At 47.5% G+C, this 17163-nt stretch overlaps 5 protein-coding genes across 5 annotated transcripts; 2 read left to right on the forward strand and 3 right to left on the reverse strand.

Annotated features, from left to right (window-relative positions):
• Positions 1-76: 76 nt before the first annotated feature.
• LHYA1_G001061 (putative oxidoreductase) lies at positions 77-1322 on the forward strand (the record flags this gene model as incomplete). The annotated part of the gene is made up of 4 exons (XM_031146047.1): positions 77-361; positions 654-815; positions 865-1232; positions 1283-1322. Coding segments are annotated over 4 exons (855 nt in total), but the record flags the coding sequence as incomplete, so codon positions are not given.
• A 431-nt stretch (positions 1323-1753) lies between these two features.
• fap1_0 (L-pipecolate oxidase) lies at positions 1754-3200 on the reverse strand (the record flags this gene model as incomplete). The annotated part of the gene is made up of 3 exons (XM_031146048.1): positions 1754-2030; positions 2086-2971; positions 3026-3200. 3 exons carry the CDS (start codon positions 3198-3200, stop codon positions 1754-1756), a joined length of 1338 nt encoding a protein of 445 aa, XP_031008956.1.
• A 6000-nt stretch (positions 3201-9200) lies between these two features.
• On the reverse strand, positions 9201-10835 carry LHYA1_G001063 (uncharacterized protein; the record flags this gene model as incomplete). The annotated part of the gene is made up of 3 exons (XM_031146049.1): positions 9201-10430; positions 10485-10678; positions 10739-10835. 3 exons carry the CDS (start codon positions 10833-10835, stop codon positions 9201-9203), a joined length of 1521 nt encoding a protein of 506 aa, XP_031008955.1.
• Positions 10836-13547: 2712 nt separating this feature from the next.
• ARDH (D-arabinitol 2-dehydrogenase [ribulose-forming]) lies at positions 13548-14831 on the reverse strand (the record flags this gene model as incomplete). Its single annotated transcript, XM_031146050.1, has 5 exons — positions 13548-13582; positions 13641-13786; positions 13841-14266; positions 14315-14384; positions 14435-14831. 5 exons carry the CDS (start codon positions 14829-14831, stop codon positions 13548-13550), a joined length of 1074 nt encoding a protein of 357 aa, XP_031008950.1.
• Positions 14832-15766: 935 nt separating this feature from the next.
• On the forward strand, positions 15767-16858 carry LHYA1_G001065 (uncharacterized protein; the record flags this gene model as incomplete). The annotated part of the gene is made up of 1 exon (XM_031146051.1): positions 15767-16858. One exon carries the CDS (start codon positions 15767-15769, stop codon positions 16856-16858), a length of 1092 nt encoding a protein of 363 aa, XP_031008949.1.
• Between the last annotated feature and the right edge of the window lie 305 nt (positions 16859-17163).

Genomic DNA, 17163 nt, shown 5'->3' on the forward strand with positions numbered 1-17163 from the left:
TGCATGTTGAGAAGATTCCATACTCTAACAGCCTTCAGCCACTTGACAGGGGGAGCTATATTTTACCCCACTATAGTTCAAACCTTCTTCCTCATCCACAACCCTACCCTCCCGACCCGTCTTCACTTCTCTATACAATTCTCCTTATTTTCAAATCAAGATATCCAAGACCATGCCGGAGTCCAAAGTCATCGTCCTCACAGGAGCAAGCCGTGGAATCGGTCTTGCTATGGCCGAGTACCTCCTCAAAACATCCCACAAACTAGTCCTTGTAGCAAGAAGTGCCGAATCCCTGGAAAAGCTGAAGTCAGAGTATCCTGGCCAGGTTGAATATCTTGCTGTTGATCTTACTGATTTCTCTGTACGTACCTTTTCAATCCTACAACAAACTCTCCCTGTTCTTTTATAAAGTATTGGCGAGTTATCTTTACTAGAACAAAGGTCGCCAAGCCATTGGCTCAATTGCTTCACACATTTCTAGGTAAGCATCTAGGAACTTGAATTATTGGATGCTATTCAGACAGCTGTCGTTGTCTGCTTGCAAGAGTTGATTTCTGACTAGAATGCAAAGTTTATCTGTCCTCGAGATCTTCATCTTCTGACCAGCTCCTTACACGAAACGAGGTTTACTTGCTGATACTACTGTCTTTTAGAATGGTCTGAAGGCTATTGACCTCGCCTTAAAATCCTTCTCTCGCATAGACGGGCTAATTTTGAACCATGGCACTCTCAGCCCCGTCAAACGTGTAGCGGACAGTACCCCGGAGGAGTGGAGAAGCGCATTTGATGTCAATTTCTTCAGTGCTTTAGCTTTTGTAAGTTCTCCCAAGCCCTGGAGAATTATAACTGAGCATACAAAATCAGATTAAACCTGCTATTAGCCCTCTCCGCCAGACACATGGTCGTATCATCATGACATCTTCCGGGGCATCAGTCAGCGCGTATTCTACATGGGGCTCATACGGCTCTTCCAAAGCTGCTTTAAACCACCTGGCACTGACTCTCACCGCGGAAGAGCCTGATATTACTACAATAGCGATCCGGCCTGGAGTTGTTGATACCGAAATGCAGAAGGAAGTTCGAAGCCACTCTACTGTCATGGATGAAAAAGATGTCCGGAAATTCAAGAGCGCTCACGAGGAAGGGAAGCTTCTACGACCGGATCAGCCTGGCAATGTGATTGCAAGATTGGCTCTGGGCGCTCCGAAAGATTTGAGTGGCAAGCTCTGGAAGTAAGTGAACAACACTGATATTAAATGAACGTCTACTGATGATATGTTAGCTGGAACGATAAAGAACTCGGCGACTTTCAAGGTTCATAGAGAAATATACCCGTCGATACTTTTAGAGACATAGCAGCTCATAAACAGAATCTGTGTCCCTCCCACTTCCCTGTGTGTTCAATCTTCCCCTCGTTTCCAGCTTGATATAAGTGGACTTAGCACGTTGCAGACCGATGAACACCTGAATTCAAGGTGCGCAATAGTAGTACGGACGAAAATTCACTGTGCGAAAGTAGATCTACAGCTTTCAAAATAGAGCGATATGCGTCTTTGAGGGGGACATTCTGGGGATAAATGCAGACTGTTATTTTCTAGATCCCAATATGGTGACTCGTGTATATTAGCTGCTTGATAGGCTTCCGCGTTCACTCCAGATCATTCAAGGAGGAGCTGCACTGTCCCCACAGAGAGAGAGTGTGTGACAATCGGATCGACTCCCACTGCAATGCTCTGACAATTTCAACCGCCACTTACAAACGTGGTCTACTCCCAGTGACTTGTTGGAACTCTTGAAGAGCGTCCTCCTCCATGAAGCAAAGCTCGTTCGGCTTCTTTTCCGACTTCGACTCCCACGACCACTTGTGTCTCATAGTCTCGCTGAGCTTCCCTTCCATCGAATCCACAACAAACTCTCCTAGTATAGGAAGAAACTTCCATGCGTGTAACGATCCACCAGTCACCATTTGCAAGTTGGCAAAGCGCGGATGAGCACAAATGAGGAACTCGCCATTAGTTGTCTGTTCTTGCCTGTGATACTTTGATTTAGCACACAAGCTTGAGATTCTACAGCTCCTTCACATACCAGCAAAACCTAGTGTTGAAGAATGGCCTGTCGACAAGAGTGGGAAAGATCTCGCGCAACTCATCTCTTATGCTCTGTTGCATCGCGAACGACACCGTCTGAAAGGAGTCATCTAATTTCGTCAAAGGATAGGATGCTTTGTAGAACTTGGTGGGATCTTCGGGGTCTTTGAGTATGGTAGTGTTGCGAAGACCTGTCTGTCGTCTCACGACCTTGAGCAGGCCGCCAATAGGAGGATAAATATTCAGGCCGGTCTTGATGTTCGTATGGCATGAGATGTCCTTGTACTGCTCGTACTCCTCCTGCGTGAGCTTGAAATATACAGCCTGCACTGCATTTGCATGCATTTCCTGATTGAGGTTGACGAGGCGGCTCGACCATGGACCAGCCGAAACGACCACTCTCTCAGCCATGATCTTGCGTCCATTCTCTAGAACGACACCCTCTACTGAGGATTTATCTTGGCTGTATAGTAGGTAATCGACTGGCATGCCGATCTTGAAATAGATGTTCGGTTGCGTGGCGCAGCGTCTATAGTATACCTTGATCATTGCCTCAGCATTGACTGTAGCACATCTCTTGCTGGTGAATCCCTTGATCCATTTTCGTGGACCTGAAAAGTTGACGCTTGGTACTGATGCAGAGTCCATTCCGTGCAAATGGCGATATATATCATGTGGTGTATCACACTGGTCGTATGCCGTTTCTGGGTGCTCAGTCTTGAGCTTGTGGAGCATGTTATCCCACAGCGAATTCAAAGAGCCGGGCTCGCCATCGACACAAAAAGTGAAACCGTTTTCCAAGTAGTATGGCTTGAGCTCGGGATCATTCTTGATCATCAACTGTGCCTTGAGAGCTAAACGCTCATAGTCTTTGTCCAGGTAATCTAGCCCGAGCTAATCAGGAAAGTTTAAGGACTCTGAAAACGGGGGAGACTTACCAGGTCGAAGGATACGACTCGTATCAACACTTGTACCATCTGGCACTGGGGGTGTATGGCGATCAATAACAGTGACTTGCGTGTCGGGATGACGGCCAGAGATGGCAAGTGCAGTAGAGAGGCCGAAGACCCCCGCACCGACGATGATGACTGACGTTGTGAATTTCTCAGACATGATTTTGGTTGTTGGAGTGAGATTAGAAAAAGTCAAGTAAACAGCGATAGGGGGATAAATGTAGCTACAGGCAGATAGAATATATACTTATGCTGTGAGATCGAAGGCAATAGCTGACCATTATCAGCCGGGTAAAATACTGTCACATTGTACTACAATGCTTGCTTTCTTAGATCTGCAGCTCGGATAGCCAGACCATGTGAACTTTGGAGAAGTAGAACGGGGATGCTTCTATCGCTGCAAGATGATCCGTTACATCAGGGGTTAACATTGGCCTAACAGGTATTTGCTAGCGGCGGGGAGGTGAGCCGCAGCGGCTTCCCCCTCCGCACAACTGCCCAGATATTGTACAACAATCATGGCAACAATGAAGATGAGGGGTTCGCTCAGGGAGCTGACCAGTCTCGCTGTCCAACTGTTGATCGGTGGGGTTAAGTATTTTCCAAGCTCAAGAATCGTAAAGATAGTTGCGCTCCAACCATTGTGGCCGTTCTCATATGGAAATACCGGTCCATGTTGATACCGAGCTGAAAAGAACGATTCTCTTTTATCGCCCATATTTGAGTACATTTTGTCAACCATATTCCTTCTCACCAGTCAACTGTAGCAGCTTCCGCAATCATGAGCAAACCACTTACTGTTGCGGTTATTGGATGTGGTGGGTAGAACATTTATCAGGCATATATTGTAGCTGCCTACTAATATGTTTCTCTTCTAGGAACCATGGGAACATCAATCGCCTTGGGCATCCTCGAATCCACTGTCGGCAATCAAGGTAGCTCAGCGATAGCTTCATCTCAAGTCTCCCGAGTCATCGCTTGTGTACGAGCTCAGAAATCCGCGGATCGAGTGATTGAAACACTTAGAAATCATACTTTCCGTATTGAAGTATCCCGAGACCAGAACGTCAAGGCAATGCGCGAGGCAGATATCATAATACTGGGTTGTAAGCCAAGAATGCGCAACGATATTCTTCAAGCAGATGGCGTTCGAGAAGCGTTGGCTGGAAAGCTTCTGATTAGCATCCTCGCTGGTATATCGGCAGGCTCCTTGAAGGAATGTATATATGGCGCCAGGGCCGAATATAGAGGTGAGCTCTGCCACATCGCCAGGGGCATGCCAAATATGGCAGCCAAGATCCGGGAGTCTATGACAGTGCTCGCAACACCAACACCAGCGCTTCCGGATAAGTTTCAGGCCATGACGGAATGGGTATTTGAACAAGTTGGCCAGGTGAAGTCGGTAGCTGAGGCTCATTTCGATATTGCAGCTGTCTTAGTTGGGTGCTCTGGCTCGCTCATGATGTTGCCCATTGATGGACTGCTTGACGGATGCGTAGCAGAAGGATTGAAGCGCAGTGATGCGAAGGAGCTTGTGATTCAGGCTGTCATGGGCAATATTAAGTTGTTGACACACGGTCACCATCCATCGGTGCTGAGGGAGGAGATTGCTTCGCCCGGTGGCTGCTCCATACGAGCCTTGCTGAAGTTGGAATCTGCTGGTGTGAGGACGGCATTTGCAGATGCGATTATGGAGGCTGCCTACCAGTCCCGCAACATGAGCAAGAAGAGGTGATACCCAAGCAAGGACATGCAGAGAGAATGCTAAATAAACATTGTTGCACCGTCATTGGACAAAATTGGTATATCGCACTGTATGTTATATACTATCCTAAGCTTTACGCTTGTTAAATATCTGTACCTCCTGTATATCTCATTTATGATCCCCTCCAAAGTGAAGTTCCGTGTTCTGATGCCAGCACGTGATGTGGATCTTCCACCTGCATGTGCTTGTGAGAACGACTTCCGAATCTCAATCGTCTCCACTTTAAACGATCTTGCAATAAGTACACCCAGATATTATAAAATGAATGGCCGTACAAGATGGACCAACGGCGAACGCGTGTTGCCAATGCGTGAGTTTTCCCAGCCCAACGTTGTCTGCAGACATGTATAGCAATGCTGACCGAGTCCACCTCTCTCAAAGCTGTGAGAGGTGTAAGCGCCGGAAGATAAAGTGCTCTGGAAAGCAGCCCTGTGACAAATGTACACAGCGCTTTGCTCATTGTGATTTCGAGTCCGAAGGGCGGAAAGTTCTAGTCTCTGAGAAGTGAGTGTACGAGGTTATCATTCAGGGGCAGTCTTTTAACCGAACCGTTGTTTTCAGATACCTTGGAGAGCTCAGAAGGAAAGTCGAGCGTCACTCTGGCCGTCAAGCTCGATCACACCAGGCAAAACAAGACGCTACAATTGTGGAAGTTGATGACGAGAATCCACGTATGTTCCTCATCGCTGGGAGGGTTTATCGCATCTAATCAAATCTCAGACGATGGAGAACAGAACTCATCAACATATCCTAAATCAGATGGGAACATTTCCCAGACTCGCGTTTCTTCGACAGATGAAACTTCATTACCTCTATACAACCCACTCGCCTTGGAGAAGTCCACATATATCAAAGATAGTCATGGGAGACCACGTCAGACTGTGAGAATACCCTTCGACAACTTGCTACTAATTCTTGCCAGGATATCTTGGTCACTCTTCCACCTGGTCTTTCAGTCAATGGGTAATGAACTTGATCCGTGACCATCTCAACCAGCCAGAATCCATTGAAGTGGTCAACTTTGACGCTAGCGCATACATGCTTGACCTGAGCAACTGTCAGGCAGCGTTGCCTCCAGATATCAGTGGTCTTCCTACCCTTGATCTTGCACTTTATCTTACAAATACCGTGAAGTTTAATATCTGTCAGACATTCATTCTCTTCGACGAGATCGAATTTACTAAAACTCTCCATGACTTCTATAATTCTCCCGCCCAAGTCGCAACCAAGTCAAGGCTGTGGTATGTGCAGTTTTTGCTTGTGATTGCATTCGGCAAAGCATTTCTGCAACAAGGCAGGACCGATTCTACACCACCGGGATCAATATTTTTTGTGCGGGCAATGAATCTACTTCCGAGCAGCGAATCCCTCTACTCTGAACCCGTGCCGGCTATAGAGACGTTATGCATGATTTCTCTGTATCTACAGTCAGTAGATATGCGATGCTCGGCGTATAGCTATGTAAGCGATTGTCCTGGTTGCCGCTTGGCTGCTGATTGTTGTTCAGATTGGACAAGCGCTGCGCATCGCTATAGTACAAGGTATGCACCGAGAGATGCCGATAGAATATCTTGGACTCGAGCTCTCCCAACGGTGGCGCAACATTTGGTGGGCTGTATATATACTCGACAGGCGCTTCTCTGCAACGATGGGCAGCCCACCATCGATTCAAGACGACGATATTACTGCCCTTTTGCCACCAGAAAGAACACATGTTTACAGAGCAGCAGTTCTGAGCATGAATGTGCAGCTCTCGCGCGTCATTGCACGCGTGTTGAATAGTAAGCTTAATATATCATCCACAGAAATATACTGACAGATGCTGGCAGCTGTCTATAGCATTGGAGGCAGATTAGACTCCACTTTCTTGAAACGTACCCAGTCAGTACTCAAGAGCATCCAGCAACTGGCTATCAAGATTGAGGAGATACCGCACTCGAGTATCAAAGGACCGCTTGGTAGTATATCGCGTGTGGAAGCCGGTTTACACCTCTCGTACCACCAGGTATGTTCGTGAAAGAGCCCAAGGATCACAACTGACACATTTATCGCAGTGCATAGTCTTAGCAATCAGGCCTTTGATTCTCTGCCTTCTTCGCAAAGAACTTGAATCATCGGCCAGCAATAACTCTAGGCAACCACGAAAGCTCGCGGATCCGATCCAGATTTTGCTTCAGACTTGCACCGAATCAGCAACCAAATGTCCAGAGATTCTAACAGATTTACGAACCAATGACTTACTTGGTATAAATGGTCTTACTGGCCCTCTAAACACCCCACTAATGCTATTTGTAGAATACTTCCTCCCTTTTGACCTCGAGAGCGCATTCTCTTCTGGCTTCGTGCTCATTGTCGCTACAGCTGTCATTCCAACCCTCAAATGCGCACACCTAGGGATTAGGGAGCATAGCATAGGCGAAGCAATCCACAATATCCTTGACGAGATGGTATCTCACGGCAGTGTTCCAGCACAACATCGCAAGTTTGAGCTGCAGCAGTTACAGCAAATGCTAGCCACACTCTTTGAGACTGATCGGCCGGGGACTCATTTCCGACTTTGACTTTGAGCCAATTCAGAATCAAAGCGTGACTGAACAGAGAGAAGCTCGGCATGATGACAGTGCACATGGGCACGGCGAGGTAGAAGAGGCTGCGTCTCATATCTCACTACAGGTCGACTGGTATAATCAATTCATAGCGCAGAGCTCAAATGCGGTCTTCTCTGATGGCTTGTATCAGATGCAGCCGGACTTGAGTCAGGGGTTTTTTACAATGATATGGATATTGAGGACACTGAAGATTGGTTGTGGAATTCTCTTGCTCCCGAGAATCAAGATTAACGATCTACTGGTAAGACAAAACTTATACTTTTGGACCGATCATTTGTATTTGGCCATCGATTGAAAATTGGCTATACACCCGAGAGCTATGACAACATGATGGCGTAGCGAACATTCCAAAGAACTGAAGCCTGCGATGCCGGCAAAGACAGAATTCATAAAAACCATTCATTTTTATATCAAAATCGCGCGATCAGATGTAAGAATAAGTAGTCCACTCTTACATACTACGGAAACTGACCGAGACCAAAATTAAACCTCTATCTGAAAATCCCAAGAATCGCACCTATCTTAACACAAACATTGTGTCTAGAGCTTTGATCTCAAAACACACAGGCCCAACAATTTCTCAGCGTCAACCCAAAGGTGCATCACCTGCATCTCTCCAACTTGCAACCCATCCCGCAACAAAGCATGTAATGTCCGTCAAGATCAAGCAGGGCCAAATAATACTGAGGCAAGTAATCTCTGCCAAATGATGTGTCAGTATCAACCAACACAATTACACCCAAAAGAATACCAAGCCCCGAAGACAAGACATAAGAAAATAATCTTCCTGCCACGGCTCCAAAAGCAAGCCGCACTATTTATTCACGACGTACTGCAATGGTGGTCAAACTTCACAAACAGGAATACGAAGAATGAGAATCCGTAAATTGAGGAGAGCCGGAATAGATTTTGGTATTCAGACAGATAAATAAATAGCATTGAAATAAGACAGGATGGAAGATAGAGGCATTGGGATGGTTTTGAAGGATCTAAATTATGAGGCGCTGCATGTCTACCTTGTAGGCTGTTCTGGCTGTGATGTGCCTTGCAGCCCCAACTTATTGGTGAAGTGAGTGGGATGCGAGAAGTTACGGTATGCATATTCAAATGATTCTGAAACGTGGTGATTCTTGGCTCTTTCTAAACTCTCATATCAAAGATTATGTTTACTAATTCGCTTTAACAACTCTGTAGGGTATACTAAAACCATTCAATCCGCAACAAGGGTGATTGGACAGAACAGATCCTTCTATCGTTCTCCATAACTATACCCAACAGCACTTTATACACTGATAAAAAGCACGGGGAGTGTAAATGAGGCTCCCGCCAACTTGGCGGGCGAATATGTGCAGTTTTATATATAGTAAAGTGCTTCGTTACCAGCACCACACATTCATATACTCTCGTAAAACACAGCAATACTTGAACCTAGAGGGTATCGAGAACCTCACCAGACCCTAATTTGCCACTTGCTCGAAATCCGCGTAGCACATGTACATCCATCTGTACTTTTGTATATCCCCAAGCTATGCATTTAAGTCTATTGAAGACGAGCTTGTACCACAGAGAACGCCGGTGAAAATGCAATATAAGTATACCTGTAGCAACACCATATGAACTGGGCCACAGCGCCAAACGATGCAAAAACGATGCAAAAATGACGCTATTGGTTCCAAAGCCACCACAAGACTTTTCCCACGCGGTAAACCTTCCCAATCCATTTATTCGTAAAGGTTATGCACAAGAACGGACAATGACTTCTATATATCTCAGAAGAATCCGCCTTCTATTCTTTCTTGTCATTCGATGTTTGATCACCCGACCCCCTTGACCGATCTTTTTCAAGTAGTAGGGTAAGCTGGCTTTTGCTTCGACTTAATGGTCCCATGGGCTCGGATTTCGGCTGCGTGGCAGGTTGCACTAGCCGTTTTGTGAACGATCGCCTTGTATCATCGGGATCTCTACCTTTGCCCTTATCTATAGATGGAGATGAGGTCGAAACGGAATTTGGTCCTGACTTATCCATAGTAGGGTCCTTGAGATCGAGTTGCCCATTCGCTGTCGTAAGCGTTGGTGCCGCACTTGTAGTGGTTTTTGAGTTATGTGAAAGCATGCGTAGGCCGCCTGTATCTCCACTACGATCATCATCAGATCTTGATTTTGTCGATTTTTGCTGAAGCAGGGCTTGGTCGGTGGAAGGGGATCGTGGGGGCTTTTCGGTGGAAGAATTTGCCTGCTCAAGCAGTGTCCTCTGTATTTCGAGTTGCTCAAGCTCACTAGACGTAAGTTCTTCGACTTCATCCTGCTTATGCTCAACCGGACGAAGACGATTAGAAGGGCCTGCCTCGGCTTCCTGCTTCTTTAGCTTTAGGCATTTTTCAGCGGAAGTTTTATGTGACAAGTTGCGTTTCGAGTCAGACGTTTTTGATGCTACTCGATGTTTTTGAGTACTAGAACTGGCCGAAGAACGATTCGAGGGCGAGAAGTTTTCTTGAAACTTTGATGGTACAGAATGTTTACTTCGCGCTTGGGCCTGTTCCGAAGTTGTGGGGGCGGTCCTTTGGGATGGTGGTTGCGTCGATCCTGAAAGTTGAGGCGCGTCTGTTGATGATTGCGAGTTCTGTGAGCTCTGTCGACGAACTACCACGGGCCGCTTTTTCTTTGCGGCACTGGATGCTACAAAACTCGTTGCCTTCTTCAATCCTGGAAGTACAGATGCCTTCTGATCATTCTTGATGCTCTCTATATCGGGCGAGGGAGGCTGTACGACCACATGTGAATTGGTACTGACGGGGGAATCCGGCTCTGTCTCTCTCTCGGATTCATGTGGTGAAACGAAACGGGCAGTTGGACGTGGCCCGGATGTAGAAGGGCCTCCTGTTTTTTTGAGAATGGGATGTGGCACTGCCCTTGGAGCTCTAGGTATTGTCGCGGATGTGGTACTCGGTCTGCTCTGGGCGGGTTGGTGGAGAGTTGTAGCGCTTGAAGCTCCGGATCGAAATCGATTGTTTCTCTCCTAAGTTCCAAATTCAGTAGGGTACGGCATGTTGGGCGAGTAGATAGTTCATACCAATGGCGGGGCCGCATCAAGATTTGGCGGTCCTCTCAGTGGTACGAAGGTGTGGCCGTCCGATATCTGGGCAAAGAGGCGTGCAACCATTGCACCTTTCAACTCTCGCTTCCTGCTGCCCCATATGCGCCACCAGTAGTTCTCCAAACGCTCGGCCGTAGGATCAAGGAGTCTTCGCTTCGTGGTTGTGTATACTGGCAGAGATCAGATCGGACTACTCAAATAACTACCAGGGATTTCCCTAAGCCACCTACCTTTCCAAAGCCTTGCAATATCCGCGGGATCCAAGGGATCGATATCCATCGATTCTATACTGCCCTCAATGCCTGGCGCATTTCTTACGAACGACATTATCGTGGCAACTCCCACGCGAGCTACCCCCGAAGGTGTGCTGCGTTTCTATCACCAGGGGACCCTCATCCAGGGAACCGCTTCTTCAGACCAACGAGGAAATAATGACGAAACAGCTGTGTAAGTGCCGGCACGGGACGAGGATCCAGGGACACGCAACACTGTCAGTATACCGCCTGTACCAGTACCAGTACCACGAAGAGATAACGCTGTCGTTTCCGGCGTTGCCAGAGTCCGATTGAGATAAAAGCACTGCAGAATCCGTCCGTCACTTGTCCTACTTGTACTTTATGGTGGCATCGAGAAATAAGTAAAGCTAGCAGCAGTTATAGGATCTGGCGGGTGGCGGGTATTGGGCTGTTGTCTTTCAAGTGTACAGTATAGTACGGTATAGTATAATATAATGTTCTAGAAAAAATGAGGTGACGAGGTAAAACAAGTGGATGCTCGCTCGGCTCAAACTTAGCTACTCCGGTCCGGATTAGATGCGGAGAGCTCACCCTCGCCCTAGGGAATACCTCAATTAGCGGTGTATCTGGGTTTGAAATCGACCGTAGCAGAAGCCTAAGGGGGCTATCGTGGGTATAAGTAAGTTGACTTTCTGGAGCTGGAGTTGGGGCTGGAGTTGAGTGCTTGAAGAGATAGGCAGCTTATTGGGCCCATAAGTAGATTTTGAGAGAGAGGAATAATAAAGTACCTGAATCATTCCTGGAGGTTCGGAGAGAGCTAGAGCTACGCGCCAGTAGAACCTTGCCTTCCTTGCCTTGCCTTGCCTTGTAGGTTGGCTTGGTAGATTTGCAGGGTGGTGGAGGGGTTTGTTATAAGGTGCAAGGTACAAGGTACAAGGTACATGGCCCTCGGAACTGCCAGAATGATCTAACGCAACTGCAACCTGCATCTCAGGGTTCTCACCTTACTGCAGAATTAACCTCGTTTTACTTATATCTATAAGTTCCTTAGTACTACTGACTACCTTTTCCTTGAGATCCGGAACAGTGAGTGGGTTGCTTATTTACGGAGCAGAGCAACCTTGATTTATATACGTGCTATACCTGTTTCGCGGCGTTTCCACCAACCCAATTACTGGGATTGCTGGTAGAACTAGACGAGAACAAAAGGTACTTTGGAGTACTTCAAAACAAGATTCATACTAATATACAGATACAAACTACACTACCTCATCGAATTAGGCATGGTGAGTTGGCAGAGCAGAGCATCAACAACCCCCCTGTTTAGCTATTTTTATAAGGCCCAATCTGATCCGCACCCACAAGATAATATTTCTTATTCGACTACGTGCTCCATACTCCGTACCTATCCTCAGGATTAAGGTCAGATCAGGATAGAAGTGGCTTGCATGCCGCCTCTTTCCGGTGCTAACGTGGACGATGGCTTCCGCACTGTCCGTCTCATCTCATCTCATCCCATCTCATACGAAGGCACTCGAGCTATTCCCCCATACCAACACCAATACCAACACCGACCTTCTCTTCTCACCGCTACCTCAGCTACGGTACCTACGCCATGCCATAGCATGATACTCCAGTATCCTACTCGTCCTGCCTGTCGAGATTTCTGTACACTGGGTGACATCTGTGCCAGCTAACGGCACACTCTTTCCCACTTGGGCGGTTCAACTTCCACCAGAGGCGGCAGCAGCTTCGTAGCAACCTCAGGTCCGGTAAACTTCTGAGCTGCTGACCTTGTGTGCCTGTATTCCCCTGGGTGACTTTGGTTGTAGCGCATCACGTCGTGTGACACTCGGGGTTGTAGTAGTGACATAGCCGGGCGCCTCAAGACCACTCATCCACATCAAATGTTGCCTGCCTCGTAGCACAGCTTCCTGTTGGTGAACGACGGCGCACTCCAGAGATCTATCAGAGAGAGGAGACAGGTCGCTATTGTGCAATTTTGGAATCAATTACACACAAGAATCCTTCGTGGGTTATCTAGGTATCTATCTCCTATCTCCCTCCCCTCCCCTCCCCGTCACCACACCGCATGCTGCTTCACCATCATCTGACCGTCGAATCGTAAACTCTACCAATAGCCTCAAATGCTTCTAGAACGTTGCTTCTAAAGCCTTGGCTTGCCCCCCGGCTTGCCCCCCACGCCTAAACCAACCCCACGTTTCTCCCTGCCCGATCCCTGCACCGGCAGTATCCATGCGAGGGGGGACACGCTTTCGACCTACTCGATTTGAAGCTATAGCCACACAATTTCCTCTTTTCTACACTTGAGTTGGATGTCTGCGGGAGCATATGCATGTCTTAGATACGCCCCCACCACTTTGGACGAAACTAGGCGGTCTCTAGAAAGTGCTTCGCGTGCCTTTGCAGAGGAAAGTTTTGCTATGGCGTATGACCTTGCCTTGCGTACTACTCGAAAGTTGAATGGAACTTCCCCGCAATTGAGCGAATTCTAATGAGAGTACGTATTTCTACGCCCTCCCGTACACTTTACGGAGCCTGGAGGCTGTTTGATTAAGATGATTGCCATTTTCAAAGCTCAAGCATACCGGCGCCATAACAATCATAGTTGAACAGAGAACTTTAGGTGTAGGAAACTGTAAATCCATTACACTGCTCTCGAGATGAGAATCGACTTGCTATCTATAAACGCATGCCGCTAACCTGGTAAACAAATTTGAAAACCTTTCTAAAAACACCCGTAAACTCAAAAGTCACAAAGCACGTATACAATAACGTGCATCTAAGTGAGGGTGTAACCACCATCAACTCTCAGGTCTGCCGCACCATGATTAGCGGAGATCATAAAAGGGATTATGAAAGTATATCTACTAACCTGCTCCTGTGACATACGACGCAGCATCAGACGACAGATAGGTGACCGCACCCATCAAATCCTCGGGCTGACCCATCTTACCCTGGGGAATAAGGGAGGTCCATTGCCTCTTGAGATCTGGGTTATCATCGAGGATCTTCTTGGTCCTGAATCATGTGTTATTAGCAGAGCTTATTGTTTTTATGGTGACTGGCACTTACAATGCCGTAAGCATGTATCCTGGAGAGATAACATTGACACGAATACCAGCATGAGCCCACTCAACAGCCAAACTGGAGGCCAGATGTCTGATAGCTGCCTTTGCTGCATTGTACGGTGCTTGCGGCTGGGGGACGTTGACAACAGCGCCAGACATGCTGCCAATAAAGACCATGGCTCCCGGTGCCTTTCGCTCCATCAAGTGCTTAGCAACTGCAATTGCAAACAGGTATGTACCATCCACGTTCACGCCCCAAAGCTTGCGGACTCGCTCGATAGGGTAGTTGATAGCTTCGAAGTTCTCAGTGAATCCGGCGGAAGTGACCAAGTTGTCGATCTTGCCGTGGTCCTTGATGATCTCGGCGATGGAGGCCTCGACGGACTCTTGGGAGGAAACGTCGGCATAGTGTGCGGTGACCTTGGGGATCCTGGAAATTAATTAGCGAATGCTTTGAAGATACAATGCTGTTTCATACTTGTCTGCTCCTGGGTTCTCTCTCTTGAAAGACTCCATAAGCTCAATAGCCTGCTTCTGCGCCTCCTCCTCTGCAAAAAGCAATTAGCATCCCTTGTTGTAAGCTGGAACTGCAACGTACTGTTGAGATCGACAATGGCAACGTCTGCTCCGCTGATGACCATTGCTTGGCTCATGACAAGACCCAGACCTCTTGCACCACCAGTGACAACGCCGACTCTGCCTTCTAGGGAGAAGGAGGCCAGAGTACGCTTGAAATGAAGACCGCCTCGTCCTTGTACGGGGGTACTCGATGGCAGATCATGCTCCTCTGGATACTCGACCTGGACGGACGAATCGGTACGGGCGAAGGAACCCTCAAATTCTTCCCCTTTCTTCTCGTCGCGGCGGAGGGAAGAGGTAGCGTGAATAGATCGGTGTAATGACAAAGGGACGGAAGGGGATGTGCGTGTTGCAACTGTGGATTGGGAGGCTCTGACAGCGCGAGCTGCTTGTCGGATCAATTGAGATCGAAACATGTTGGGCGGGTGTGTGAAGAGGCAAAGCAAAGGTAAGGTACAGGACAGATCAGGTCGACCAAAGTGTGCAAAGAAAGATCTGCAGGTTCTGTTTTGGTTTTGTTGTACAGTCTATGTGTCGTGTCTTTTTTTTACAAAGACAGGTAGAGACAGACTGGGAGGCAAGCAGGGAGGAAGAGTTTTCAAGGTAAGGTAAAGTGAATTGAATGGATGTGAAAAGGAGGTGTGAAGAAATTGTCAAGACAAGCAATTTGCTGTTTTGGTGGTCCTGCTCTCCTACACCGCAGAGCTGCTACTAACGTCATAGTACTCTAGCACAAGAACATCGTGAGATTACCTTAGGAAGGGCAAGGGCAGATCTGCATATTTTACACCGGTAATACTGCGACAAAGTCCTATAAAATGGAGATTTATTATAATTCTTATCTACCACACCCAAGTAAACCTGAACTTTTGAGTGCAGTAGAGTACCCCGAGAGTACCTAGGTAGATATATAAAATCAACTACCAATAGTCAGACGCCAACTCGAAGGTTTTTTTTTCTTACTTTTTTTCTTGCCCCTTCCTCAGCGAGCTCAGGCTCATCCAGTTATTCCAGGGGATGCATAAATACTGACACGAGCAATAATACGGTGGACTAGACGGCTACCCGGTGCAGCTCTGATAAATAATAGTCTAGTCTTTGTACGGTCGCCCCAACGGGATCTCTCTTGGCATTATTGATTAGCTTGATTAGGCCTAAATACGTAAATAGTAACCTTTGTTTCAGACCTACGGTACAGCAGGTACTTCGACTTCGCCCCCTCGAACGACAAGACATCTAACCTAAGTAACCTCACCTCCAACAAATTCCATCACATCTTCATCAAAGAACACATCCCTATCAAACACAACACCATTACTTCACTGGGTATTTGGCCCATCAATATACCGAAATGCGTTTCACTCAGTTAGGAGGCCTCCTGGCTTTTGCAGGAAGTTCCCAGGCCTTCCTACTCCCCCCACCAACCTCTTCCTCATCCGATAGCGTCAATACCCTCCCTTTCGAAGATAATATCGCAACTGACGGCAGGGTAATGGAACTCAACTGCCCCGGCTGCCCCGTCGTCGTTACCGATGTTGAGAACAGAGTCCATTCCACCGATGCCGAGAGCGTATTGAAGTTCAACCTCTCCGTAGCCCACGAGGCTAACAATGGCGCCGACCAACTCCTTCTGAACGGCCTCCCAATATACCCCATCGATGTCCACTCCCAGGCATTCATCACACACCTGACAGCAGACCAGCTGGCCAAGAATGCCGATAATACTTGGTCTTATGTCGCTACTCCTGCACTAGGTTACCAACTCAGCGTTAAGCATCCAGTGCAATCAGAGGATCAACTTGACTTGGTTGCCATTCATATCGAGATTGTAGAAGTTGCCAATAAATTTATCCAGGGAATCCCAAGCGTTGACCTCAAGTTGCTCGAGACCCCGAGTGGAAAGCTCATGCTCGGAGATGCAGAAATCACAACCCCAAAGAGTGTGTCACCCGAGCCTACCGATGATAACAAGGAATGCGCAACTCTTGTGTGTAAATGGAGAGCAATCATCGCTGCGAAGCTTTCCAAGTTGAAGGGCTGTGGCGGCAAGAACAAAAACCGCCCTGCCGAAGTTACAACACCTGCGAAGCACCATGGCCATCACGCACGTCCTCATGGTCGTCCTCATGGAATACACCGACCATTCCGCCACCACCGTCACAGACACTCTCTTAGCCGCTTCCTTGAGACTGTGGCTGTCCACGTTATGATTCCCGTGCTCATTGGTATCGTTGTCGGTATCACTGCAAGCATGGTTGGAATGATCGTTGGAAACATTGTGATATTTGTGTGGAGGCTTCTATTTCGCCGCAACCAAGCACGATATGTGAGAGTGGAGCAGATGGAGATTGTTGAAGAGAGTGACGATGAGAACAAGGCTATCTTGGAGTCTCAGGGCCCACCACCAACTTACACCGCGACAGAAGAGAAGACGGTCGAATAACTGATAGAACTGTATTTAGGTGTTAAAATGGGATGGAACAATCACGGGGCACCCTTGCTGGGACGGTCATGGAGTATTTACGTTGGGATGGGATGGGATGGGTCATCTGGACAAGGCACGGACAAATTGTTTTCTTTAGGTATGTAGTTAAGCAATAGGCAGCAATCAATTTGATGGTTTGAACATATGTATCTTCAGTCCCTCAGTGATGAATAAAATTGGAATGGGATTTACAATGATCAGATGGCGAATGTCTAACATGGACTAGGTCTCTACAATAGAACCTGACAAATACCAAAGTAGCT

Source organism: Lachnellula hyalina (genome assembly GCF_007821495.1).
Source record: "Lachnellula hyalina strain CBS 185.66 chromosome Unknown contig00010, whole genome shotgun sequence".
In the NCBI taxonomy this organism is placed as follows: domain Eukaryota; kingdom Fungi; phylum Ascomycota; class Leotiomycetes; order Helotiales; family Lachnaceae; genus Lachnellula; species Lachnellula hyalina.